We start from the raw sequence: 27755 nt of genomic DNA on the forward strand, positions 1-27755 counted from the left end.
AGGTTCACATGGATAGGATACTCGATGAGTTTGCCAGGCATTATACACTACACATTTTCTTGGATTGCACCATAGTCCTAACAAATATTTTGTTAGAAAGGCAGGAAAAGGGATTCAAATCGAGATCTATTTCCATTGCGGAGGGCCCAGACCCGCTGTTTTGTGTGTCCCCCACTTCTCAAACCAAAGTAACTTGGCAGCACCCCCCCAAAGCAGTAAACCTAGGGAAACACTGGTTCTGATTCTTTAGGGTATAGTTTACAAGCATTTTACAAAATGGTGCTAAATGTCTCTGCTAGCCTGATAAATGCAAGGTCAGTGACGGTTTTTGAATGACACCACCATTTGTATTACTATCCTATGTCCACCAGTGTTTGCCAAGAAACATTTTGCAATAAATTATCAGGACAGGATGACATCCTTCTTCAAAACCCATCTCATTTTATTTAAGCCTGGTCTTTCCAAATGAGATACTGGTGGTGATACATTTTGATCAATGTGTCCAGTGAAGCAAACTATATCAATCTCCTGGATCTCTCGCACTGTAGTGGATAAATCTCAGTCTTAAACACAGATTTCTGTTCTTATCCCTCCCAGGAGGTATTACTGAAGCACAAACAAGTCAGAATAATATCACCATCTGAAGTGTTGTTATGTCATCACACTCTGTTTTTAGAATAGTGAGTAGATACAGACACAGGTGACAGAGTCCATCATATCACATCATATTTCCAACATAGTGCCAGAAGGCCAGCTGTCACATCCACTAGGATATGGTTCAGCAACTTTTATATTGGCATCTACGGATGGTAACTTCTCCTATATGTCTCTTGTTATAGAGCTGTTGTGTCTTTTTTTGCCTGCAGAAAGTCTTTTTTTGCGTGTTAGGAACAGACACATTAAAGTCTCTGGATGATAAATGTTCCCTCTTAGTGCCAAGACAAACAATTATCAGCCTCTTTGCCTTGTTGGTCCTTTTAAGTTTTAGGAATAATAGACTAGACAGCTTTAAATGGATAAATCCAGGAAATGGAGCAGGGAATCAAGGAAAAGTGAATTAATGACTCATTTTATTGGCGGATTTAGCTTTGAGCTCTGTCAATAGGCCTGCTGGATATTGAACCATCCTTTTAACTGCATGTTGGGAGGTGATAATGTCCCTTTTTGCCCCGAATGAGCATGCAGCTCTGCATCGTGGCTGGCTGGAACATTGATCTCTATTAGCATTGCAATGAACCCTTGGCTATGTTGCTGTGTTATTGGTAATTGTTTTTAGGTTGTTGTTTGTTGTATCCAGTTTAATAACCCTAATGAATTTTGGAAACTCAATGCTACGACACATTTGGTTGGTGCTGGACAAATATTGATAGCCAGCACACAGCAAACCAGTTTGACTAGATAAATGTATGACTTGAAATGTAAAGAACTGGCAGGATTTTTTAATTCGGAAAAAAAGGCCCCAAAAAAGGTTTTTGTCTTTTAGATTGCGTGTAGATTTGATTAACATTTGGTTGTCAGTTTTAATAAAAAAATCGTAATTTAAGATTCATACACCAATTTACGTGTACATTGGAAAAAGCAATGTATCCAGCGTTGAACCCAGTGAGAGACTGAAGTTCAAAGATGAATAATTCATAGAGTTTGAGATTACAATGTCTGTCATTTGTCATTTGTGTTTCAAGAAAGATGTTACTATGACTTAAATCTAAGAAAATATCCAAACATTTTTCTCGTAAATGTATCTCCATAATTCCACATTTTTCTTTGAATATTACCCCCCTTTGCCTGGCTTGAAAATAGGATTCCAGGTATCTTTTTCAATCGTTTTTAATATAAAGACTTAAAGACTCAAAGAGGAAGCATCGTCTCAGAATCAGTCAGTTACTCATACGTTCTGAGCCAGTGTGATCCACCGTGTTCTATTGTGGAGTAAAATAATTTTTGTAAGCCTTTTCCTGACCATAAGTCTTTATAATGTGAAAGTCCCGGTTGTATCACTCTCTCTTTATTGTTCCACAGGCCCCACAGAGTCTTCTGGAGTCCCTGGAGACCCACCTCGACACACTGGAGGGAAAGAAGCCGTAAGTAGTTCAATATAGCTGCAAGCTGTTTACTTCATGGATCTGAAGCTAATAATCCTGTAATTAGTTTAATGCTTCTTGGATTGCTAAAAGCTATGTCTGTAGTGATTTGGGCTCTAGATAGCTGGATGTGCTATTACAGTGATTTAGCTCCTTCTCTTTGGCCTGTGTGATCAGTGTTACATCATAGGTTACCTTACTATTTCCTGTTACTTCTCTAACATGCACTTCCCTCTCTCTTTGCTTAACTCAGAGAGGATAAGTAAGTATTCTCTGTCAATGGGAAATGACCTAAATACAATTTATAGTTTGAGTCATTCTGAAGAAATTACATCTGAGTCGGCATTTGTGTTGTGTTGAAGATGCAGTTTGTGATCTAATATAATTTCCATCATTATTGTCGTTGACATACTGTACAAGGGGAAGTCTTCCCTTTGAACTCATGTCCCTACTAACATAATCATCTTTGTTATCATGTGACCGTACAATCGTCCCTGACTGCAACAAAGCTTTAACACGCATGCCTTTCAGAAACATTACTTCCTGTCAGTAATGTGGAAAAACAAAGCTTTGTCAAAGTGGACCATCACTCAGCAGTGCAGCGTGGGCCCTTTTAATTGCAGTCGTGTACTAAATGGAATTGCGTTGACATGTTGCCTGCCTAAAAAACAACACCAAAGTAACACTTAAGCTGTCACTTTGCTGCCTCCCATCTCCGTAACAGCTTTTATGTTTCAGCATGTACATCAGGAAACTCTTTAACTCATTTGCTTTCATTGTTTTTGCAGATCGCCCACCAAGGTAAGCTATATTCCATTATAATCATTATGTAATGTTAATAATGATAGTCTTTATAGCACTTGTGTATTAACAACTACAACATTTATAAATGCTTAATTTGACGTGTACCTTTACCCTTCACAGTTTACTACAAACAAGTAGTGATTCATTGTGAATTCATGTGTTGAAAAGCTGCTTATATAACAGCGTCACGTTTCATGTTAACAGGGGGGGTGTTTTTTTTTGCAGCAGGAGGCTCCAGCCAACAACAGCGCGCCCCCTGTGCCCCCCGCCGCCGCTGCTGCTGCTGTTGCACCAGCCAGGCGCAACGCTCCAACTCCTGGAGGGGGCCCTCCTGCTCGCCCCGGGCCTCCTGTCAAACCTCCTCCACCCACTATCACCCCCACCCCTCCAGCCCCAACCACCACTACTACCAGCAAGTAAGAGTCACTCAACAATGTTCCAAAGTGTTTGAGCTGAGCTGTCGGTATTGCATTAGAAACAGGTCTCTCAACCCCCTCTCTCTTTTTCTGTGATAGTGATCTTGATTGCTTCTTGTTGGATCTCGACCCGATGGCCTCCTCCTCAACAAAGGGAGCCACTTCCTCCATGACTGGATGGGGAGGTGAGAATAGCAGAACTTGGATTTTCCGCTTAGTGCACTAGCATTTCCTTTAACCCCGCCTCCCAGCCACTCAGTCTCGGTTAAATCGGCCAATAAGGAATTTTACAATTTAAATGACACAATTATTACCATGAGGGCTATCTAACTGTTCATTCTAAGAAGCTGATATCCTTAAAAAAATGAACCAATTATTTCCAGATGTTTCTTTCTTAAATTGGTCAAATTAAAAGCCCAACGCTTTCCCTGTTTGCAGTTCTCTTCAAACATCATTGAGTGGTAGGTTTACCCTATGGAATTCTTACCAATGGGTCCTGGATTTCAACTTCTCATTTCTATGCCTTTTGCATGACAACTCTTGCTAGCAGATTTTAGCAGCTGTAGCTAGCTAACTAATTGCTAACCCACAATTTGGTTGAAAACACTGTTTTAACTTTACCATTCGATGCAGTGAGTAGATTATGTTACTACACTGGAAGTATTAAACCTAATGTAACCTGTCACCCTACATCAAAATATATTGAGCTAACGAGACGCTGCTAGGACTCAAATGAAAGCTTAAATACAACTCTAGGTACTAAGCTAGGTACTGTAGCCGGACATGCTAACGGTTTCAGCTTTTCCTAGTTCAGAGCTAATAAACAAACAGTAAGTCTAGCATTATTTTTGATGAGATGTTCTTTGGCCTAAACTTGTGTGTATTTACAGAGAACCTTTTTTAATATACATGAATTCGATCAAAGGCAACACAACCATGCTGATGTTTAGATTTGTTATCTCTTCAAATACAGACTTGTTTTATTAGGACCATTTTTCAAAGCATAAAGTGAGTTGAGGTCCCTGTCAAGTAATTTGAATATTACAGTAAAAGTAATGGAAAATAATTGCTGCTTAGAAGAGGCAGGGGAAGGGGAAATCAATACAAACATCTATTGTCTGATTTGAAAAAATGATCGCCAGTAATGGCAAGTATACTGTATACATCTTTAGTATATTAACTAAAACAGCAGTGGTCTTTCATAATGATTCCGTATAGTACATTAAAGAAGTGGTACCCTTGTTGATGCTTTTTTTGAACAATGTCGTATCAATTACAGAGCATTTCCCATTTCAAAGCTGATGTTGCTCTTTGGCATGCCCTCCGTTTATCCCAACATCCCAACCCTGAACATGGCCGTAGTCCAACTGTTCTCTAAATTACAGAAAGGAGCTTTTAGCCTTATTGGAACTTACGATTGGCTCATGACTGCTTTTTATCTGGCTTGTTCTCTATAGTGTTGGCAGCTTGCAAATACAAACATTTCTGAATTTCATACAAATCAATCATCCTCTCACCTGTGTTTCTGTCTGTCTGTTGTGCAGATCTCTTGGCTGAGGGTGAGTACTCTGTTGATCTTATCCCAGAAAGGCCTGCAGGCATTTCATTTTTCTCCACTTGGCTTTCTAACTGAATTTCTCAATTCACCTTTTGTCAAACTATTTTCACATTTAGCGCCTGCTAAGCATGTCTTTTTTTACACTTTTCAGTCTCTCTGACACTGCCGTCTTCCTTCTATCTTTTTTCTCCTATTTCTCTCTTCTGGGGGATTGTGACTGATGGGGTTTATACAAATAGCAACTCCGGCTGCCGCTGATGAAGCCTCTGAAGCTCTCCTAGAGGAGGAAGAGTCAGCTGAAGTGGTTGTTGCAGTAGCTGCTGCTCCTGTAAGACCCGCACCTCCCTCCGCTGCAGCTACTATTGCCGCTGCTGCTGCAGCCGCCCCGGCCCCCGCCTCACTGCCAGCTTCAGCTCCCACCACAGCCGTAGAGATGGACTTTTTCGGAGGTCAGTCTGGGTCGGGGATATACTGTAGGCCTGCCAGCTTATCTACACCAAACCCCTTTTTATTTTAGTATTTTGCTGATTACTTTGTAAAAAACTTAGGGAAAGCAATGGGATTGTATTATTACTCCCTATATTTTGCATTTAAACAAGTAAATTACTTCTTAAAAAACCATACAAAGTCTACAGGCTGTTGTACATCAGATTATACGTTAATGTGATGTATGCATACTTTGTGTGATATCTAGAAATGAGGAGAATCTCATGCAATTTGTTTCTGCTACAATCAAGTATGGAAATGTATTTTATGGCATTACAGTAGGCCGATGGCATCATAGCCCCTGATTGTGACGCTCAAGTATTGCCATTACATTTGAGTTCATAGCTAAACATCAGATTATAAAAAGTAAAATTACATATTTTTGAAAAATGTAAAGGGCTGTTCAAGAAAACACAAACTGCTCATTGAAAGTATTTCCAGAAACCTTAGTGACGCTTCTTACTATCTGTATACATTTGTTTTGATAAGTTGCAACTGTATAGGAGTAGAAAGGTGTAGTATAATGCTTTATTTTGTATGATTAATATGAAAAACTGGAAAGACCAAAAGAGGTGCACCTTTCCTAATTCAGCAGTGGAATACGTTTTCATCCGGTCTTTGAGGATTCTGGAAATGTCTTCATCACAACTCTGTTGTTTCTTTCAAATGACCTTCTGAGCCGGGTACCCTATATACTGTTCAAAAAATGAATAGTGCTGTCACTCAAAAGTAATAGTTTTATATCATGTTTTCTAATGTTTAGCATTCAGCTTTGTTAAAACCATGTACACTAACATGCTAACGTACTAACGTCAAGCATTCACACACTCTGTTTTGCATTGAGCACATCACAACAATATGAGCCAGTTTTGTGGATTACTTGCTTTTCTCTGGGTTTACTTAAGGCTGCACAATTGCTACAAAACACTTATTATTAGATTGGACATGAATGTGTTTCATCAGAGACTCATCAACTCACCTTAATTAACCCACAGCATCGTAATTAATCTTCTGTTATGACTCATATTTTGGTGATCTATTGCCCTTTGGTTTATTTGTCCATCACCCTTAATGATTCTCCCCCCTAATGACATACTAACAGTTTCACACATATGTCAAGATGATGGCTGGATTTATTTAATTAGAGAAGTATCTGCTGAAAAGAGCTAATTGAGGTTTTCTTTTTTCAAAGAAAGCCTCTTTCGTCCTTGACCTTGACATTTCCCCCTCTTGTCACAGAGTACAAGTAACTTGTGACAACTTGCCTCATTTCACAAACCTGCACAGGTGGTGCACTCACTGAATGCAGCATTATGCAGCCCTTCAAAACTCACCAAGAGACTGATGCTACCATCAGATTATTCACTGCAAGTACGGGGCTGCATATTTCTTGTATTCTCTGCTTTTTATCCTAATGCTGACCTTTCATTTTTGTTTTCTGTCCATTCCATCTGTTGACTCATCTTTTGTTCTTTACATCCATGTGTCTGTCGGGTGTTATGTTTGTTGCGTTTGCGGTCTGGCTGTTTTTCGTCTGCTATACCCTAGATGCGTTTGCACCCTCCCCAGGAGACGGTCCTGCTGCTGTGGCCGCGGGCCCCGCTGCTGATGCTTTTGGTGGATCTGGTGGGTGACTCAACAGCCTCTATATGTCTGTGTGTGTGTGTGTGTGTGTGTGTGGGAAAGCTGTTGCTTTTATTATATCAAAGCTGCTTCTGCTTACATATGAGACAGTAGAACCAACACATGCCTAAGGGCCTACTGTCTCACCCCAAACCTGCTCTAATGCCCCAGCCATGAACCCTCTCCTCCCTCATCTCGACTACACTTTTCCTCTTAATATTCACCCAGTGCAGTAAAAAGCACAGTGCAGCTATTTTTTTTCAAACAATGAAGACAATTGTCTTTGTTAAACCTTACCCCTGATACTACCTGGTGATTAGTCATTGTCAAGCTTTTCTTACCTTTTTTTATAACTGAATTAAGTCTCTCTCTCTGGCGTTGCATATGAACAGGACAATGACTGGAGCAATCTATGACATTCCCACACAGTTTTTCTTGCAAATAGCTTTTGGACCATGCAAATGTTATAACTCGCAGTGTTAAGATGAGAAAAGTTTGGGTTTTTTTTGCTCAATTTGCGTCACCAAAATAAAGGGTTCTTCATTGGCCCATGCTACACTAACCAACCAAGTTGCATGGAATTCTGCCAGTAGTTTAATAGTTATTGCAGTCAATGCTTTGCTTTCTCTGAATGGAAAACTTTCAGTCCTGCTATTTGTTTAGTTCTGTTAGCTGTTAACTGTTAGCCACACACATCTTCCAAAACAGTCCAAGCTAAACCAGTTGTTGTGGTACTTACTGGCTGTGAGTACTGAGTCAACAATCCATGATACAAGAAGTCCTTAGGAGAACAGTCATAAATGATCATAACAAATATGATGCTGATGGGTCCAGCAGTATGCAAGATGAGCTGTGGATAGACACATAGATACACACAGGACCAATCTCATTGTCTTCTAATGGAGATAATAACAATGAACCAGGGACACTGAATTGGGTGTTCTCATTAGTAACACAACTAATTGGGCTGTGGGCCAGTCGACCAGAAGTTGTAGTCCATTATTATTTACTGAAGAAATGTTCCCTACTGTCTTATTATTTAATGGAAGCAAGCAATTCTCAATTGAGGTTATTGAGTGACCGTGTTATTGATTGACTTCCTTTGTACCTAACTGGGATTTAAAGCTTCAGAAGCCTCACAAACATGCTTTTTACAGTGTTTGTTGCTTTAACAAATCCCTCCTTCCCCTTCCTCATCCACTTCACCACACCCTTCCCTTCTTCTCTAATCATAACCCCCTCCTAACTAATCATCACCACCGCCTTGCTGCTCTTCCTGAAGACCCCTTCGCTACGACAGAGGGGAGTGCAGACATTGCTCCAGAGATGGACCTGTTCGCCATGAGGCCCACTGACAAGGGGGCCATCATCACTCCCTCCTCTAGTGAGGCGCCGACCATCGTCGTCCCCATCGTCGTCCCCATCGTCGTCCCCATCGCTGCCCCCGCTACCCCCACCCTTTCTTCCACCACCACCACCGACACCACCACCACAGAGTCTGCAGCCGCTCCGACTCTAGATATCTTTGGTGGTAAAGTCTTCTCGCTCTCATTATGCCTCTCACTGCATTGCCCTGCATTGTGACGATGATGATATTTGCTTTGATAATGATGATGACTGTGTTGCCCTTGTTAGTGATGATGACAGTAGTGGCGATGATAATAACCTGCCCAGTCCCTACATTCCAGATTTGTTTTGTCTATTTTCCATGATGCATTCCCTTTAGATACAGATCATTTAGTCAAGTTAATCAAGCATATTGACCTCCTCTGCAGCTTTTACATAATACAAAATGTATCAAAAATTAAGCCAATTGTAAAATAAACCCCTTAAATGGTTATTGTTGGGGACCAAAATGGCTAACTTGACATCTTTGGAGAATAACTTAATAATCTTTTTTTTATTGACAGAGGTTGCTCAACTTGTTTTGATTATATGAACCTAATACTAACAAACAGACTCCGGGAAGAAAATTGTTTTCTTCTCATGCTTGTATTTTAGAAACTGTTACCTGAGAATGCTTTATTGTAGCTTATGCACTTTAGTTAAAAGGGAATATTGCTCAATGACAGAAATTGTATATTCTATCGATATCTTTCAATTCAGAAAAAGTGTGCATAGATAATGGTTAAATGGATCCATTGGATAGAAATACGCTACCCCATGATAAAAAAAAAGAGCTATTGAAGTTTGTAGCTGAGCTAGCGGCATGGTTCAAAATAGAGCAATGTAAGCCAGTCCTCAGCATTTGTCCAGGCTGAAATAGCTCAACAACTATTTGATTTATTGCTATTAGATTTGTGCAGATAGTCATGAGTTAAACATTTTAAAACTTGCAACAATTGGCAGTTTTGTTAAGTACTAGTTAGCAAATGTTAGCAATGCTAACGGGCTAAAGTCTGCTAGTCTATTAATATCAGCATTTTAGCTCAGTCCTCATGAGCATGTTAGCAGGCTTATGCTAACATTAAGCTCAAATCACAGCTATACCTACTGTAAGTACTATAGCCTCAAAGAACTGCTGGCACTAGCATTGGAGATTGGAAAATAACTGCTATTTGATAGCAAAAAGCATTGAATGTCATCAGTGGCGGCGCCAGGGTATGGCTGGGGTAGGCTACAGCCATACCAAGAAATGGCTTAGCCCCACCTTAGCCCCACCATGAAAAGTGATGCAAATTCAATTAAATAATAAGCGAAATGCTAAATGTTGAGAACACGGATTGCGAAAATATACGGGTCGTGTCCACACAACCCAGTCTCACGGCATTTCGTGTTATTAGTCACGAAATTAATTTAATCTATTGATTCGTGTTCACCAACACGATTTTCACCTTTTTTTCGTGTCACACAGAACGATTTGAAATGCAATGTATTTCTATTGGTAGTATGTTTCGTGCCTGCAACACGTCTTTTTGTCCGGTCGGGTCTTGGAAGACCAGAAGCTGTGTGGTTCATAAAAACATGTTCTTACTCAATATCTTACCCTAAGCCTAACCCTATCCCTTTTATTTTAAATTGTATAATGTCTGAGTTTTTTTGCCATCAGTGAGGAAAAGAAATGGCTCAGAGCCTCAGAATACTGAAATCTGTATTTTATGTCATCTTTTTTTCCTTCTAATTTGTTATTATTTGGTGCAGGCACGAAACATACTACCAATAGAAATACATTGCTTCTAAAATCGTTCTGTGTCAGAATACTGAAATCTGTATTTTTTTAAATGTCTTTTTCCTTCTAATTTGTTATTATTTACATTGCTTTTAAAATCGTTCTGTGTGACACGAAAAAAATTGCGAAATCGTGTTGGTGAACACGAATCAATAGATTAATTTCGTGACTATAACACGAAATGCCGTGAGACTGTGTTGGTCCACAGCACACAAACTGATCCTGCTGTAACAACAAGTGCACGTTACTGATGCAATATGGTTGAGACCATTCGGGCTTATGCTATAAGAGGGGTGCAAGGAATAGTCTAAGTAGTGGGGGAGTTTTATACACTAAAGGTGTGGAAATTCTCTGGCGTTATAATATCAGCGCGGCCGCGGTCAGATCAAAATGCCTCCGAATGCAATTTGAATAGACCTACAGCCAATCAGAGCAACGAAACGTTGGGTCTGCGTCATGCATTACTGATTGAGATCATTCGAAACCGCCATTCAGTATCCCCATTGGATCTTCAAACGTGTACTATCATACGTCACGTTCACAGTGATCCCTTTTTATTTACTACAAGACAAATGTGCCGTTTTATTTCATACAGTTCCATTTTGATTGAGACAGGGAAATAATCTAAACCTCACGCGTGGCGTTTCACTGTCAAGGGGGGCGATATAGCGTGTATGTAATTACATTGCAAATACTGACTTGAGCACCACCACTGTATGGGTTAGCCCTACCATAGATTACCCAACAAAAATGCTCTGGCGCCGCCACTGAATGTCATCAAGATTCAATTATAAAAATAGCGTAGTCTTCATGCTGAGCAATATACCCTTCTAACCTTTGCACTGTTCCGTTTTGCATTGCATTGTTACACAGCAACTTACCCTGTTTAATGACCCAACTATCTGCTTTCCCTCATCTCTCTTCTGAACTCATCACTCTGAATGCACTGGACTTGAAATCTGAATGTACATTTGATTGTGTGTCCTTGTTCTTAGATATGTTTGATTCAATGCCTGAGCAAAGCCCTACCACAGAATCCAAAGCTGCTACCACTCCTAGCGTAGACCTTTTTGGTGCAGGTACAGGAGTTGATATCCATTTGTCTGTATGTGGAACCTGTTCATCTCTTCTGGTTTCCATACGTCTACTCCTCTGTCGACTGTTTTACTTTCCCCCACATGTCTTGGTTTGTCCCCCATAGTGGCATGAGAACTGTGCATGTAACCCACGCGTCAAGTCTTGGATTGTCTTGTGGCTGCTTTCTATTTTAGCTGTGTCTTTCTACCTGCCACGCTAACACATTTTTTTTTGCTTCCGGACCTCTATGGTTTTCTTCTTTCTCGTATTCTGCCTATCGCTTGCGCTGGTAAATTAGACCTTCCTGCTGTTTCACGCGGGCCCTCACCTTTGCCCGAGCTGGTTCTTTCTGGAGACATTGTGACCGGTAAGTCAAGCTGCTACTGCATCACTGTTTTCCTTTTTCTCATGAAGAGTGCAGCCAGCTTCAAATTTTATGACGTTTTTGTTGCATGGTGCTGGTGTATGCACGCACATACACACCAGTTCTGTGCTACGAATGGTGCACGTTTCAAGGATGTGGATACACAGTTTAAGGGATATTGTTGACTGTTTTGAAGTAGAGTTGTTTGAGGTACTATCCATTGTCTTACCTTCAGAAGATGATAGTCGGCAAGCCCCCAGTTTGGAGAAACAGACAGGACTTCCAGCACAGAATCTCTAGCAATGTATTGCTTTGGGTGGGGCAGAAGCAAAACCTATTATAGCAACTCAATAGAAAAGCCCAAGGTATAGGCTATATTTAGAATATTTTCACCAATTGACCTTGCTGGGAGACAGTTCTTTTTCAACGAATAACTAAAGCCGCTATCTATGCTCTCTTCAAATAGACCAGACAACATTAAAATAATTATACATTTACCAAACAGGTACAAATAGACTTTGAAATCAAGGCAGCAGAAGACCAGCAACCAATGTGTTCTGTGAGGTACAGAAACAGTTTGTGTCAATTGAGTCTCGTGGCCTTGAAGAGGAACATAGAATAATATAATGGCTTCTGTAAGAATGGGCTGTCCAACTGCAAGGTAAATCTGTAAATATATCCTAAATAAAGCGTACACTTAAACTGATATTGATTTATTTCAAGGTGGCTTAAACAGTTTTAAGTTCTGCCCCTTTCAGTTTTTTCAAACTGGGGGCGGGCTGTCCGCCATTCACTGTAGGTAAAATACGGACTTTGGATAAGTACCTCATACAATCCCACATCAAACAATCCAAACGTTCCCTTAAGATGCAGAAGCCTGCTTCTTCTCTCGATGTCTGCTATGCTTTTAGAGTAGGCATACTGAGCAAAGCATTCTCCCCTGTCACTGATAAATGTAGTCATTGAGAGTAATTGAATCTCTTCCTGCTTCTGTCTCTGGCCGTCTCTCTCTTCAGACTCATATTCATCCCCAGAACCTTCTGAGGCTGCTTCTGCTCCTTCTTCAGCTTCTGCTTCTGCTCCTGCTCCTGCAGCAGCTTCTAGCCCAGAGGCCTCCTCTCCACCCAAAGCAGAGCCAGCACCTGTCATTGACCTTCTGGGTACTGTACCACAGAACACGCATATCTCTCATGACCACACATGCTGAATGCAAATTGTTGAACTTGCATTTGTGTAATCTTATGCATCTCTTCTGGGTATTTTATTATCATCCGCAGTTGTTACAGTAAGGTCTTGAGTGTTTTTACCAGTACAACTATTGGATGTTTCAAATGAACTTTATGAAGAGCTGAACATGTTGCTTGCTGGGGTAAAAACAGTGCTTTTTTTGCTGCAGATATCCAGAGGAGTCTTCTTAACAGGCATATGGCATCACTGAAAAAATGTATAGAAACAATGTCGATTTATTGGACGGAATTAAAGATGGGTGGAAGATTTTTGTCTGCTGCACTCCTGCCAACTTTTGAATCAGTTAAAGCATTGCATTATGAACATCTTGTCCCCTACCACTAATTGTGTCCCAGTATGTGGTTCGGGGCTGACCTCTACCCCCTTTCTGCCCTTCATGCTGCAATAATAACTGGACGCCTTGCAGACTCCTTTGCCAGTCCTGTGGAGGAGACGAAGAGCTCTGCTCCTGGAGGGCCTGGAGATGATCTGCTGGGAGGTGAGTCTTATCTTACTCTCACATTCTTTGGTTCTACAGTATCAAAGCATTTGTATGTGAATCACAGTGTAATTAGACAGGCTGAATGGACCAGCACATTTTGATGAAATGTCTTATTAAAAGTTTTTATGCTGGCAAAAGGCTCACAGAAATATTTGAGTTGATTGAATAATTATGCAGGAAGTAATGATGGAGATGCATTCATCAAGTTGATAATGACACAGACTTGGCAGGACTAGTTTAATTTTACAATACAGCGGTTCCAAAGTGGAAATGTCTGATAAATGTCTGGCCACAATGATATCATAGACAATTCCCATCTCATTTCTGTTGCTGCTGTTTTGCCAATAGTTAAAGAATAAGTGTATCAGAAAAAGTTATTTGTATTACTTGTTTATATCTTTGAACCTTAAAGGAATACTTAAAAATGACCATTTGTATATCAAATATTCCCCTTTGTTACTTTAAACAGCAAAACGATATCCATGTACAAACATGCACACTACTCTTTTATCCATACATTTACTAACTCATTTCCAAACACAACCATTACACAAAAAGTATATTTAATCTATTCACAATTTATAATAAAGATATGTTAAAAAAAAGATCATCTCATAGTAAGGATTAAAGAAAATGTATGTGTTTAGGAACTAGTTACCATGTTTAGATACTTGCCATCACTGATAGAGATGCATGCTCTTTATAATTTAAAATGTTTGCTATTTTCTTTTACAAATTGTTTTTAAAATGATCTAGAGATCAATAATGAATTGAACTATTTTGATTATGGATTATTTATGAATCCATATATACATTAACAGCTCACTTAAAAACATGGTTCACTGATAATTACACCTGCACACACTAGTCAATGTTGGACATGGCGTGTGTGTTATATGTAATGATCAAGGATGTTAACTTCCCCTATGTGATTGTGATGTGCTATATGTGACACTTGTCCCGTACAGTATGTATCACCATGGACTTTTAAATACTGGAATTGGCTTCTTTTTTTTTAAATCTTAAATTTTATAGACCAAACATTATCTAGACTAGAGTATAAAATCAACCAGTAAAAAAAACAAGTGTCAGTTGCATCTTTAATATGCTATTTTATATTCTGTTTCTCTGTGCCACACACAGTTGCTTTGTGCTGCTGCACTGATTCACTTTCCCCGCTGGGATAACCGAAATTTAATTTGTCTTCCAAGATGTCTCGTGTGCCATCTGTTGTGTCAGTAATCACATAAAATGTGTGTTCCTCGTGGAATTAGGGTGAGTCAGAAAACAGAACTACATATGATGTCACAGCAAGATTCCTGTCTGTTCTCCCCCTCAGGCCTGATGTCCCTCACCCTGGCTCCCACTGCTGCCCCAGCTCTAGCTCCAGCCTTAGCTCCAGCTCTAGCTCCAGCCTTAGCTCCAGCTCCTGCTCCGGCTCCGGTGCAGAACGACCTCCTGGAGTCGGGCTTTGATGCTCTTGGCTCCCTAACTTCTCCGACACCGCCTGCCCCTGCTGCAGTACCGATAGTAGCAGCAACCACCACACCAGTGCCCTCTGGTGGCTTTGACGCATCAAGTAAGTAAAGCTTTCATTTGCATTCTTTTCATTTCAGAAATCTGTAGCATTTTTACATCCATTTATTTGAGAATATAAAGAGTGTTTTGTTCATGAATCTGCACAGGTTATCTGCTTGATGCACATTAATCTGTTTTGAGTCATTGAAACTGAGCTACTGTACCTTAACCATGACCTACTTATCCCCTCTTTCTGAGAGCCTGAGTACTGCATGAAGACACCTTGACATGTGCTGCTTTCACTGTCCTCCTTACGGAGAACGTTTGTTTCTGCTGACTGCTTAGCATTCCACAGCGCTGCAGCCTATCTTGCAAGGAATTTTCTTTATTTGTCTTAATCTCTTATATTGTACTTTTCACACTTTCACAAATTCTTCACTCTCTGCTCCACCCACTCTGCAATCTTTCGTTCTTTCTGCTGCACACATTTTGTCTTCTGCTTCATTTAATTTCCTGTTTCACCCCGTATCCACACCTGTTCTTCTCTTCTGGGTCATTGCTTGCTTCTTCTAATCTGTAATTGGTGAGTTCTACCCGGCAGGGAATTGCAGCATGTGCAGTTTGGACAATTCTCCCCTTCTGCATCTTTGCATGTAACAATAACCCTGACTGTCTTCTGCATGAGACAAGACTTACTGTATTTTGTATTTCCCCTTTGAGCAGTGGCTCTTGTCTCTTATAACCACATGCCATCAAGGCCTGAGTCTGCAGTAGAGTCTGCAGGTTTTATATTTTATTATTTTGAGTGGCAAAGATTAATTCTTTTGACAACCTTTATTCACCCCTTATGGTACATAGAAAGATGACTACAGATGATAGGTAAATACATGTTTAAATAGTTAAAATAGCCAAAATCTTGCTAAAATGTTGCTTAAAACAATGGATTTAAACAGTTGGAATAGTTAGATAAAGTTATGGATAGCCTACATAGCCTGGCTGAAATAATTAGCTAAACAAGTAAAAGGATGAAAAAGCAAGCTGAAAGTAATGGTTAAATTGGTGGATCGTTAGCTAATAGTTGCCTTTCGTAGGTTAGCTTAAAGTAATGCATTGTTGGGAAAGTAATGTTTAAATAGTTAACAAAGCTAAAGGTTTAGCTAAATTTAGCATAAAACGATGTATTTCAACAGTGGAAATGGTTAGATAAAAGCATTGGATAATCATTTAAATAGTTAGCTTAAGTAAGGGCTAGCTTAGATAGCCTAGCTGAAATCGTTAGCTAAATAAAAAGTAAATGGATGAAAAAGTTAGCTAAAAGTAAAGGTTAAACTAATGAAAAGGTTAGCAAATAATTAGGAAGAAATAGTCTTTTTGAAATAGTTAGCTTAATGGTTAAATTGACCAAATAGTTAGCTTAAATGAAAGGAACATATTAAATATTTATCTAAAAAGAGTGCATAAATGGTCAAAAAGTTAGCTAAAACCTGTGACAAACCATTGAAATGGTTAGCTAAATGTATTGTGTAATTTAAATAATTAGCATAAATTAATCGTGTAAGTAGTTAGCTGAATGGGGTTATGGATAAACCCTCAATCAACACAATGCTTCTCTACAGGTTAGTTTGAATGAAAACCTGTAAACTCTTTTGGTCTTGATGACACCTGGTTCAAAACCAGTAGTTTATTTCAAGTCAGTGTTTAACTTCCTGATATGTGATGCTCAAATATATTTACAGTACAGTCCTACATTGTGCATGTGATGCACAGCTGACTACTGATGCTGTCACAGCTGGGCTGACTCCTTACCATACTACCTGGTCTCCCATCTACCCGTGTTAAAAAACAGATTGGAGGTTTGAAGATTTGTAGTCCGTGTTGTTTCTCTGATGTCCTGCCATTCCCACCCTCTCCTCAAGTGTTTGGTGGATTAGGCGACTTGCTGATGCCCGCCATTACGCCCCAGAGCACCGGGGGGAGCACTGCTGGAAGCACAGCAGGAAGCATGGGAACTCCAGTTGCAGTGGGAGGCATTGCAGCCGCCCCCCCTCCCACCCCACCTCCTTCTAAAACTGTTGGAGGAGACCTGGACTCCTCATTGGCCAACCTTATTGGAGGTAGACAGCTACTTATAACCATTTTTTTCTGTAACTTCATCATTTGTGTTTGTAGATCTAACCTGTCCTTTTGTTCTTCTTCTGTCCAGACCTTGGAGTAAAGAAGAAGTAAGTGTGTATTTAAATATATACATGTTATAAATGCAGCACTCCAAGCATCAGCAGTATAATGGGATCAATAGCACAGTAAGCCTGAAGTGTACCCTGATCTCCTTTAGGGACCCACAGAGTGAGAAGAAGCTGACAGGAGGAGCCAACTGGATGCCACATGTAGCTCCCACAAGCTGGGGTACACCAGGAGCCCCCATGGTAAGATCTGCATGTACACCGCGTCCCTCACTGTGACATCACATTTCATCTCAAAGGCAGTTTTGCTGATGTACCCTCTTTGTCCTGGCACTGTAGGGAGGGACCGCCCCCGGAGGTCCCGGGGCTCCAGGAGCCTCCATGGTCCCACCAATGAGCGCACAGCCTGGCTTTGGCATGGTGAGCTTTAAATCATGCATAACAAAGTCTGTGGATTTCACTGTGACATCAGCTTTTAAAACAGCCTCACTGTATAAACCATAGAAACTTTTGTGAAGGCAGATGATTCACTGACATTGCCTTCAAAAGTCTCTCATTTGTAACCCCTGTGTTATTAGGCTCCTGCAGGAGGGCCTGGAGCTCCCATGATGCAGCCGATGATGGGGCAGCCTATGATGGGACAGCCTATGATGAGACCTCCCTATGCTGGGGGGGCGGGAGCTGCACCAGGAGCACCGGTAAGAACATAGTAAATCCCCTGGTGTGTCTACACATACTTTAAAAGCAATTATGATGTTGGAATAATCTAACAATTTATAGTTTGTGTGAGGAATATTAATTGTATTGTTAAAAGATCCACCAATTTAATTTCGTGACTTTTTCTCAGATTCCACTTTTAAGCCAGAGTCCCAAAAAGCCCAAGGACCCATTGGCAGATCTCGACCTCAAAGACTTCTTATAACACCCCAGGTATGTACTATATATGTAACTTTACATACAGTATAGTATACAGAGTATAGTCGCTGACAACTTCGTTAAACATTTATCAAAAAACTTTGGTGATTTCTTTTTTGGGATTGGCTTATCCACAAATAACAGATAATATGTAAAAGTGAATAAGTAAGAGTTCCCTAATAAAAAACAAAAAAGCATATGGTTGGGTTCAGCCGTTCCAACTGGCGTCTTTTTCATTTACGTAAAAATTAAATTCAGTGACTTTTTGCAAAATGCCCCTTATTACACACTTAGCTCTTAAGAGGAATATTTAAAGTAGTCTCTTTTAATGGATCATTGGTTACTAATCAATGCTTTTAAAAGCGGCAGTGAGTTGCTATGTATCCTCAAACTGCCAAAAATACATTTTAAAAACAGCCTCCCAGAGGTCATGGCCTGGTCACTCAAGATAATCATCAGACCTTGTGAGCAATTTCACTTTGGGACTATTTACTTTACCAGATCACTGCACAGTGGGAAGCATGCATCCACTAATAAACGAGAGCGTAGTGCTTGTGACAGCTCGATGGGCTTTAACCTTAGCTAGCTCAGGTGAGCTAGCATTATGCTGCACAAGCCTTTTGCCATGGATACATGATTGCTTCTGTGCGCTGAAACAGTTATCTGGTGTAGTTTGATATTTTGTGTGCCATGTAGTGTGATATTTAGTTCCATTTTATTTGAGAGAAGGCAAATCAAACCAGGACATTTTAGATTGATAAATAGCTCTGCAGGTAAAAGTAATAATATGTATTTTGGCACCATGTTGACATGCATGCATCTAAAGTCATGTAAACACAGCATTAGCATTCATATATATAAAAAAAAAAAAAAATGAAATTATTGTCTATATGCTTTTCACTTTTGACCTGACACCTGTTTCTCTGTTTCCTTTCTTCAAGCTGCTTTCTTCTCTGGAGCAGGGCCCTCTCAACTTTTACCTGGTGTCTGTCAACATCTCAGGATGTTCAGCTACTCAACCTTATAAGAGCCTCTTTTCTCCACCCCAACCATCTACACCCCACCCTTTTCCTGTGTGATGTTGTAGCACAAACTGTGAAAGTGAACCATAGCCGATTATATATATGAGAAAAAAAATACAAGCGTGTGATTATGTAGATGTTCTTATCTTTTGTCTAAACAAAATCACTCAAAAACCCTGACAAAAAAAAGTCCTCAAAAGTGAGTGAAAGCAAGTGAAGGCGTATATGTTTGAATTTCTTTCTGGTGTTGAGTTGAATGATGGATGTGCTTTGGTGTCCTAAGCCCCTCCCACCACCCCATATGTGTCCCAGCCTCCTTATAAAGGGGGAGGAGCTCTTCTTTGTCCCACTCTGATTGGATGAGAGTGGCGAACAAAGCCCCGATAGATTTCTCGGAGAAACATGTTGTGTGTTGTTTACAGAAAATTCCTCGCTGATGTACATAGATCTCTCTGGCGAGGATTACGTCTCTATTCTGTACGTCTGTTGAAGAGAAATATAAATGTGATTCTGACATGAAATTGTAAGTCGTGTGAGTAACCTTCTATTCGTCATCTTTTGAAAGTATTTGGAAACAAATACCTCTATATGATTAATATACTGTATATTAAGACAACTTATATGGGCTTCTGAATCATACCAGACCAAGTGATCCTTTCTGTGGGTTTCGTTTTTTTTTACTCGTGGCTTATTTTTCTATGTTTATTTATTTGTCTTCTTGTCTAATGTTATTTATATGATCTGTTTCTGTTAGAATAATTCTCCATACTGCTGTCCATATTGTTCTGGCATTACTATTAATGAACATATCTTACAATTTACTTCCAGAGAAAATGCTTTAGTACTTCGTCACAGACTCAAATAACTACAATTTTTTCCTGCGGTTTGACACTACCTATCAGGATATATCTGTTGCCGGTGCTTTCATTATAACTATGACCAGGTCAGTATGATTATTGTTGTATTTAATGTAAGATGATCCAATGCCATACCCAACTCTGGAACCTTGAGGATTTTCTTTTGAATCAAAGTTCTGTTTACAGTCATTGTTTCTCACCAAATTGGCTTTTGGACCTAACAAATGTGATGAATTAACAAACTTACACCTGACGTGTTCGAAAACAGCGTTCAAAAATGTCACAATCTTCTAGAATTTGCACAAATTGGACTGAACATTATTAACGTCCAAGTTGTTTTATTCAATCACTTCTGACCTTTGGCCCATTTTCAATTAAAACAGTTGATAGTGTTAGTCACAACACAAGTGTGATGGGGAAATCCACAGATCTGTTCAGCCATTAGCATCATAAAACAAGCCCCTCTTACAATGTAGTAAATATGTTGATATGGACAGTTGTAAACCAGTCCGATGTAATGCTTACTCTGTGTGTTGTCTTTTCAGTGGACGAATAAGCAATTGGTTGTGAGCATCTGATATGATTCAGAGAAAATAACGGAAGATTATTAACATTTTTCATGAAATTGTATTTTTGTTCAGTTGTACATTTATTTTATTTACTATGGCCCACCCCAGTGCATGTAAGCCTTTTGAGGTGCAATAAATTCAATGATGGATTGAACTGCCCATGAAGGATTTATTTATTCCATATAATGTAAAATAGCGAAAGGTCAGATTAAAGGACTATTTCATGAATATACATCCCACCACATCAACATTACCAGATTAGTAAGGTGGCTAAAAGCCGGGGGAACTACAGTGGGGTGATTCCTTTGGGTTCATCACTGTGAGCGACAATTTTCCCATTCCACAAAAATATTAATCTGATCTTTCGTATTGAGGATCATCACAAACACACACACACACAAGTAGTAATCTTGATTTAATGGTTGGTAGTCATCAATCCGCATCATTAATATCAGGTGTTTGGTATTCAAAAGGATACGAATAATTTTTGGACAGAAACAACAAAAAAGTAAAAAACATCACATCCCAGATTTAATTTGTTATTATATAGCAACATTGCCTTTGTAATCTTATTAACCAACAGAATTAGAGAAATATCAACAGCTCAAGTATATCATTAAATGGTTCATTCCCATTTTAACAAAACCCACATATGTAGCCTCACATAAAATACATAGTAACTGCACTAGGCTATCAAAATATATTCTGAGAAATCCCCACCCCCGCCCCCCCCAATAGAGTTTACAGTTTCATAAATTAGCACCACGTTTTCTGGATAAGCACCGGTATAATTATGTGCACAACAATGAAACCCCATTTCACTGTGTTGCGAGAACAGAGAAAAGATGGTGTGATTCACTAATCAGATAAGAAATCTATCCAGGATCCATAATGACCCTTTCTCTATTTTTTTTAAAAGGTAGTTGTAAAAAACAAAGTTCTAGATCTACAAAATGCAAAACACCAGTTTGTTCAATTAAAATGTTTATAAAAAATGTTATCTTTATATAGTTCATTTGCGAAACAAAAGTTACATACATTTCTTCTGGGTCTTTTGTCAAAGCCAATGCACGCGCTCTTCTTTACAGTGGTGGAGAACACTTGGAAACTTTCTCCATAAAAAGCCTAGTTTGAATAGAATAAATGTACCTGGGCCTTCGCTCATTAACATTTGAATACACAACCTTTACAACATTGTATCCAAAAAGGTCAAATCCTAGAACAAAACAATCCAAATAGAAAGCAAAACAGCAAAATACACATAATACATATTTTTTTCTCCATTTTCTTAGCAAATAAATTAGAAAAGCTGACCAGCCACAGTTCTCTTGACGAAGACAAATTCCGGTTGTTGTCAACACTGAGTCTGTATGGCTGAATGTGGGCTGTGTGTGTGATCTTAGATCTGTGTAACAGGAGTCACTGGGAGGCACAGGAGGTAAAAAGGGAGGCAGGATTGGGAGAGGCAGTCGTCGGGGCCCCTGGTTGGAGAGTGGGGAGGGTGCCTTTAGTATAGAGGTGGAATGGGAGAGGGTTGGTGGTCCAGGGGGGATCCTGTGTTTTTCTAAGCTACCTTGCACAGACTTGAGTCCCCATGGATCCAGTAGCAGATCTGGGCATATTTGAGGGGTGTTATCCTGACCGCCACGTTGTAATCCTGCTGCATCCCGTTCCCGTTAACATCGACCCACTGGTGCCCAGAGTAAACCCCGATGATCTTCCTCGTCCACTTCTTCTTGCCTGGCTCTTTGAGACGGATGTAGATTCCGGAGCCACTGGAGCCCGGTTTGGCATCGCAGTATTGGTACAACAAATCCTTTGACTCATCAGAGACGGAGCAGAATCGGTACACCAGGTTTCCAGGACGGTCATCATCGAAGCCAGAGAAGTGGATCCTCCCAGCAGGAAGCTTCTTCACAGAGGGGATAACTCCCAGATCCATGTACTTGACTTTAGGTGCTTTCTTCAGCTCCAAAACAGCATAGTCATAATCTGCAGTCAGTCCTTCAGACACACCTTTGAACCAGCCCTTAGGCACCTGGGTCTTCTTGACCCCCGTCCACCTGAAGGAAGGTTTCCCCGATTCTGCACTTCGTCGACTGCGGCTCTTTCTTCCTTTCCCTTTTCCTTTACGGTCTCCTTTACCATCGTCCCCTTCCTTCTCTTGCGCTTCCTCTTCATCTTTGTCTCCCTTTCTCCTTTTGCCCTTTCCCCGCCCTCCTCTACCTTTGCCTCCCTTCCCTCGTCTGGACTTCTCCTTGAGAATACCGACTCGCAGCTTCTGCACCCCATCTAGATAGTCCTTCCCATCATGGATGCAGTGGGCAGCAGTCAGAACATGTTTAGGCGACACAAGAACCCCAGAACATCCTGTGGAGATCTTCACAGAGGTGGAGAAGGGATATTTGGTGGAGAACTGCTTATCAGAGATGGTGAAGCGGGTATCAGTGCCGTACACCTCGCGTTTTTGCCGGGACCTAGATGAGACGTTTTGGGACAAGGAAGCAACCTCATTCAGGCCCTGCACAGAAACGGAGGTAAACGTGCGCGTACCATTCTCATAGACCGTCTCGTAGGACAGGAACTGCTCCAGGTCAGCCAGAGAGGAAGCAGGAAGGCGACGCTGACACTCGATCCCACAGGTCCCGCTCAGCTGCGCCTGAGGATGCGCGGAAAAGTTTGAACTGCTTAGAGGGACAGTGTGTCTTTGCCTTACCAGAGGCACCTTCCACTGTGGCCAGGTATACTCGTCGTCAACTGCATTCTCCTCAGCAGCTACAGCCAGCACCACAGCCAGCACCGTCACTGGGAGCAGCACACACAGGGGAATGGGGCCCATTGTTAAGTTGGGGCGGGCTCTAAAAAAATGAAGAGAAAAGAGGAAGACATAAGGACACTTTGTAGAAGAAGTTGAAAGAAACAAGATTCATAGTTGTTGTGTACCTTGGAATAGCAATGTCAGTTGGTCAACCACTTGGGTCGTAAAAAATGTATCTCAATTAATTGTCCAGACATATTTATGTGTTGTAAAGACAATGAATCCTTCCTAAATGTAAATGATACCCTGATTTTTCCTCTTGTACCTAAATGAGAATCACATTTTTATTTTTTAGTGAGACGTCTTGACACCTATTGGATTGACTGCCTTTACATTCAGTAGAGATATTCATGGTGCTCAGAGGATGAATCTTACTGACTTAAGTGAAGCCTTAAAGGTGGGGTAGGTCATTTTGGAGAAACCAGCTCGAGTGTGCTAGAATTTGAAGATACACAACCGGAAAAAATCTGCCACTTCCTTACAGAGCCCCTCCTCCAACACACACGAACGCGCACATGACCAATGAGGGCACGAGATAAGTTTGTGCACAGATGGAAGGCTGACAGGCAGGTAGGCCATCCAGTTATTTTAGCCGGACCGGCTAAAATGATTGGTCGTGCTTTTTACATTACTACGGCTTCCACAGATGACATTTTGTTATGGATTTTTTGTCAAAGCACTTAAAATATTCATTGCTATCGGGATGTTAAGAGCATTCCATGGAATATAACAAAAAGTGTATCTCGAGCCGGTTTCTCAAACTTACCTACCCCACCTTTAACTTCTTGTCTATCGTAACAAAGAGGTCAACATGTTCACTTATCATGGTAAATAGATCCATATGTACCAGATGGAATACCATTTCATTTGGTACAGACATTCATTACTGTCAGAAGATGAACCCTAATAGTCCTATGACATTTCCTCAAGCCCCACTGTGAGGTTGACACTCATGTTTTTTGACTGGAATTTCTCGATAACCATTAGATACTCAGATTTGTACACACTGGTACAAACATTCATGTGCCCCTCTGGATAAATCGTAATCAGTTTAGTGATGACAGGACTTTTTCCTCTGGTGCTGTCATCAGAGTCTTAACCTTGATGATGTAATCCAAGCAATAACATGACAATTTGAACAAAACAGCATATAATCACCCCGCCTTTTAAAGGTCCCATGTCATGGCCATTTCTACTGATCATAATTCCATTGTTGAGGTATACTAGAATAGATTTATATTGTTCAATGTTCCAAAATCCCATTGGTTTCTCATACAGCATCTCTGTATAGTATGTGTATTCACTCTGTCCTACACGCCTTGTTGGAGCTCCTGCCTCCCCTCCCTATGAGCCCAGTGTGCTCTGATTTGTCAGCTCGCCCACTCTGTTCTGATGAGTCAACCACCGTTACAGCGGAACATCAGTGATTATGTGTTACAATGGCGTTAGCAACCAGAAAATGACACCGGCAATGACAAACAGATGAGAATGCTGCGTGGGGTCTGGGTGCCGTGTTGGCGGGACGTTGCGGGGCTCGCTGCTCCGCCCTTTGAGGCTCGAGGAGCGGACAGTGTGAGCTGGATTACTGGTGTCATTTCCTGGTTGCTGCGTGGGGTCTGCGAGACAGCGAGACACCGCGGAACTCAGCCTGAGCACACACACACACACTCATAGCCAGGCTGTGAGTGTGTGTGTGTGTGTGCGGAAATCCGGAGCCGCGGCTGAGAAAAGATAAGGCTGAGTGAGTGTGTGTGAGGAGCTCCGCGGATTGGTCACTATGACCGTTACGTCACTGTACTCAGGAAGAATTTTTTTTACAAAAACCCAACATGTGGACTTGAATTGAGAAGGTTTTGTATCCGATGTCCAGGTCTACAATCCAGGTCCTTGACAATATAAACACAGATGCATGTATGGCCACATGGAGGCAGCATAGTCCAACATATTAGAGACACCTACATGGTCCAGAGCTCTGTCTAGACTATCATTAGGGGGTCTCAACACACTCAATACAGTCTGGTTTTCAAGAGCGTTCCTCAAAGTACTCAAGTTTGCAGAAAAAAAAATTGGTGCCATTATAGCACTCTGTTAAATATATAAAACATTTCTCTAGAGTTGATACATTAGCTTTGTGGTTGAGAGGAGATTTATTTCCTCTGAGTCTTGCTGGAGGCTGCGGGTAGAGGGAAGGAGAGGATGAACCCTGATCCTCTGAACGAGCTGAGACAGTGGCTTGGAGGTTCGCCACAATGGTTAACCTTCTCCTTCAGTAATGACCATATCTGGTTTCCTTAGCTACACTCCATTCCTTGTCATGCGTACAAACAACATTAAACATATAGCTGTGGGCTGCTGCTGGTTCATGCTTCTACTGTATGTGTGTGAAGTTGCCAGTAATCCTGATACACCCTGTAAAGAAAATTCTGATTTGGCAAAGTTTGAATAGATTCAGCAGACCATCACGACAGCTTCATTTCGTCAGCATGGCTGTGGTGATGAAGTCACGTGGGCCATTCCAAACTCAAGGAGAGAAAATAATTTGGATGCCAATCATTGAGGAGCATTGCGGCAGGACAGCAAACCCAACAGTTCATTTCCTACAGAAGTCCAGAGTGAAAAACCACAGTGATCGCATACATTCTGGCTGTGTGAGGGGCTTCAATGGTGTGTGACAGACATGTTGACATTTTGGGAGTCCAGATGGAGGACAAACCATCGGGGGGGGCATCCTATATTGGCTTGAAAGTCCACATACACACATTTTCTTTCAATTAGTTGTTATTGCAGTGTGGACATAAGACTGTGCTGGGTTTGGCAAAGCTCCAATAGACTTATATTAACTGACAGGAAGAATGTACAGCATCATATCAATGCATCATCAGAGAAACTGCTCAAATCCAGTTTTCTTTGTTGAAAATACCAATAATAACCTCTTCTTTTTAGGTTGTTCTGCCAGAAAGTGCATTGCCATCCAACTGCAAGGAGACTATTTGTCTTAAGTTTACCACAGTGTCCAATAAAACATACCCAGTGGCCGACATCTAACCAGCCCCAAACAGACGGTCATAAAAAACAAGCCCACAAGAACTGTTAAACCGTGTCAATAAATGAGAATACAAAAATGACCCTGCTCAACTTCCAACCTCCCACTGCATGACTTAGAGACACGAGAAGCCTGCAATTATTCAGCAAAGAGGGGAAACTGATATGCTGCCATGATGAGTCTTGGTCACAGAAGGCGCTCATTTGAACAATTTTCCACTGCAGTCAGCTGAAAGAGGAAGCTGTGCCCCCTCTGCATCCCTCAGCGGGGGGAGTCACAGGAAGAGCCACAGGCCCCCATAAGGCAAAGTGACCAAAGGATGGCGCTGTGGAGCAAATGTCCGTCTCCAACTCAGTAAGCTTGGCTCATCGTCTAGTTAAACATCACGTTTAATAAAAAAGGATTGTTTCATTCATTTCAACTTTTTTTTTCACCACGTCTACATCTCAAGCATAGAGTTTCAATTCAGTGTAACAAGCACGAAACCTGACACTTTAAGTAACATGAAGAAAATACTTTTAGATGCAATTCTAAATATTTGACACAAGATCTGAGGTAAGTCTTTCCTTATTCCCAAATATCACAGTTTTCATTGTAAAGCAAATGAATAGCCCATTAAGTTATATATATTTAATTAAATGTAAAAAAAAGGAACAACTGTAATGCCATATCTGTTACAGCATCGCGACTGTAAGTGGAAAGAAGTGGGACAATGTGTTTATTAATTAGAACATTATTTAAACAAATAGCAAACTGTTTTATTTCGGATTTACGGATTTTAAAAAGTCTGTTCGAATCAATATACTATTACTGTTAAATGCCTTACATAAGGAATATGTTGCACCACTTGCAAAATCCGATTAAATGTCTCAAAGAAATCATTAAAGTTCACCACAAAAACAGAATAAAGAATACAAACAGAAATAAATCAATAGAAATGAATGACAACATAGAAATTAGAAATATGAAATAGACAATAAAAAACTAATAAATAACACAGCTCCTTCCCCCATGGTTCCATCAACAGATCTCCATAACTTTGCAAAATGACAATAGCTTCCTACCTGCTTGCATCCGAGTGATGGACAGGCCAAATCCGCAACGTATTGTTTGTTTTCCCGAGAAATATACAAATATGATCCCACTAGAAGACAAACGGGTGTTACTGCATCCTCCCGGTATCAGCAGGGCGACGATCCCTCCTCCTCATTGCTGCCTCTGAGAGAGAGTCGCGGCCGGGACGCTGCGCTCAGGCTGCACTTGATGCTGAGGAGGGAGGAAGGGAGGAGGGAGGAAGGGAGGAGGGAGGGAGGGGGAGGCAAATCTGAAAAGGACTTTTTTTTAAACTTGTGACAAAAGCTGTTCCCATATGGGTGGGGCCAGACCAAGCGATTTGGGTAAAGGCTGAATTGGGTGCAGTCAGTGGGGAGGCAGTGGGGCGGTGTGCGGGTGGGCAGCAGGCAGCAGGGTGCATCCCAGCCTGGCAGGAGAAAGAGGGGAAATAAAAATGAAGGAAGGAATTAGTT

At 40.8% G+C, this 27755-nt stretch overlaps 2 protein-coding genes across 9 annotated transcripts in view; one reads left to right on the plus strand and one right to left on the minus strand.

The window, feature by feature from the left end:
- snap91a (synaptosome associated protein 91a) overlaps positions 1 to 20525 on the plus strand; it is a 51431-nt gene extending 30906 nt beyond the window's left edge. Inside the window, exons 9-30 of one of the 8 annotated variants that reach the window (XM_034127718.1) lie at positions 2020 to 2081; positions 2335 to 2343; positions 2870 to 2882; positions 3111 to 3301; positions 3401 to 3486; positions 4846 to 4860; positions 5099 to 5308; positions 6894 to 6971; positions 8251 to 8499; positions 11133 to 11216; positions 11513 to 11581; positions 12595 to 12738; positions 13233 to 13304; positions 14647 to 14701; positions 14732 to 14886; positions 16742 to 16939; positions 17029 to 17047; positions 17158 to 17248; positions 17345 to 17425; positions 17584 to 17703; positions 17853 to 17935; positions 18862 to 20525. In XM_034127718.1, coding sequence (XP_033983609.1) covers positions 2020 to 2081; positions 2335 to 2343; positions 2870 to 2882; positions 3111 to 3301; positions 3401 to 3486; positions 4846 to 4860; positions 5099 to 5308; positions 6894 to 6971; positions 8251 to 8499; positions 11133 to 11216; positions 11513 to 11581; positions 12595 to 12738; positions 13233 to 13304; positions 14647 to 14701; positions 14732 to 14886; positions 16742 to 16939; positions 17029 to 17047; positions 17158 to 17248; positions 17345 to 17425; positions 17584 to 17703; positions 17853 to 17927 — 2076 coding nt within the window. In that variant the 3' untranslated portion in view covers positions 17928 to 17935; positions 18862 to 20525. Of the gene's footprint in view, positions 1 to 2019; positions 2082 to 2334; positions 2344 to 2869; positions 2883 to 3110; positions 3302 to 3400; positions 3487 to 4845; positions 4861 to 5098; positions 5309 to 6893; positions 6972 to 8250; positions 8500 to 11132; positions 11217 to 11512; positions 11582 to 12594; positions 12739 to 13232; positions 13305 to 14646; positions 14887 to 16741; positions 16940 to 17028; positions 17048 to 17157; positions 17249 to 17344; positions 17426 to 17583; positions 17704 to 17852; positions 17936 to 18861 lie in introns of all 8 variants that reach the window. The other 7 variants (XM_034127713.1, XM_034127717.1, XM_034127714.1 and 4 more) reach the window with 7 other exon arrangements.
- A 245-nt stretch (positions 20526 to 20770) lies between these two features.
- prss35 (serine protease 35) lies at positions 20771 to 27468 on the minus strand. Its single transcript, XM_034127721.1, has 2 exons — positions 27294 to 27468; positions 20771 to 23226 (listed from the first exon to the last, which is right to left on the minus strand). Exon 2 carries the CDS (start codon positions 23205 to 23207, stop codon positions 21933 to 21935), a length of 1275 nt encoding a protein of 424 aa, XP_033983612.1. The 5' UTR covers positions 23208 to 23226; positions 27294 to 27468; the 3' UTR covers positions 20771 to 21932.
- Positions 27469 to 27755: the final 287 nt, after the last annotated feature.

This window comes from Trematomus bernacchii, unplaced genomic scaffold, assembly GCF_902827165.1.
Source record: "Trematomus bernacchii unplaced genomic scaffold, fTreBer1.1, whole genome shotgun sequence".
NCBI classification, from domain to species: Eukaryota; Metazoa; Chordata; class Actinopteri; order Perciformes; family Nototheniidae; genus Trematomus; species Trematomus bernacchii.

Coding starts and splice junctions, on each gene's coding strand:
- prss35 (XM_034127721.1), bottom strand. CDS start 23,207: ATGGGCCCCATTCCCCTGTGTGTGCTGCTCCCAGTGACGGTGCTGGCT.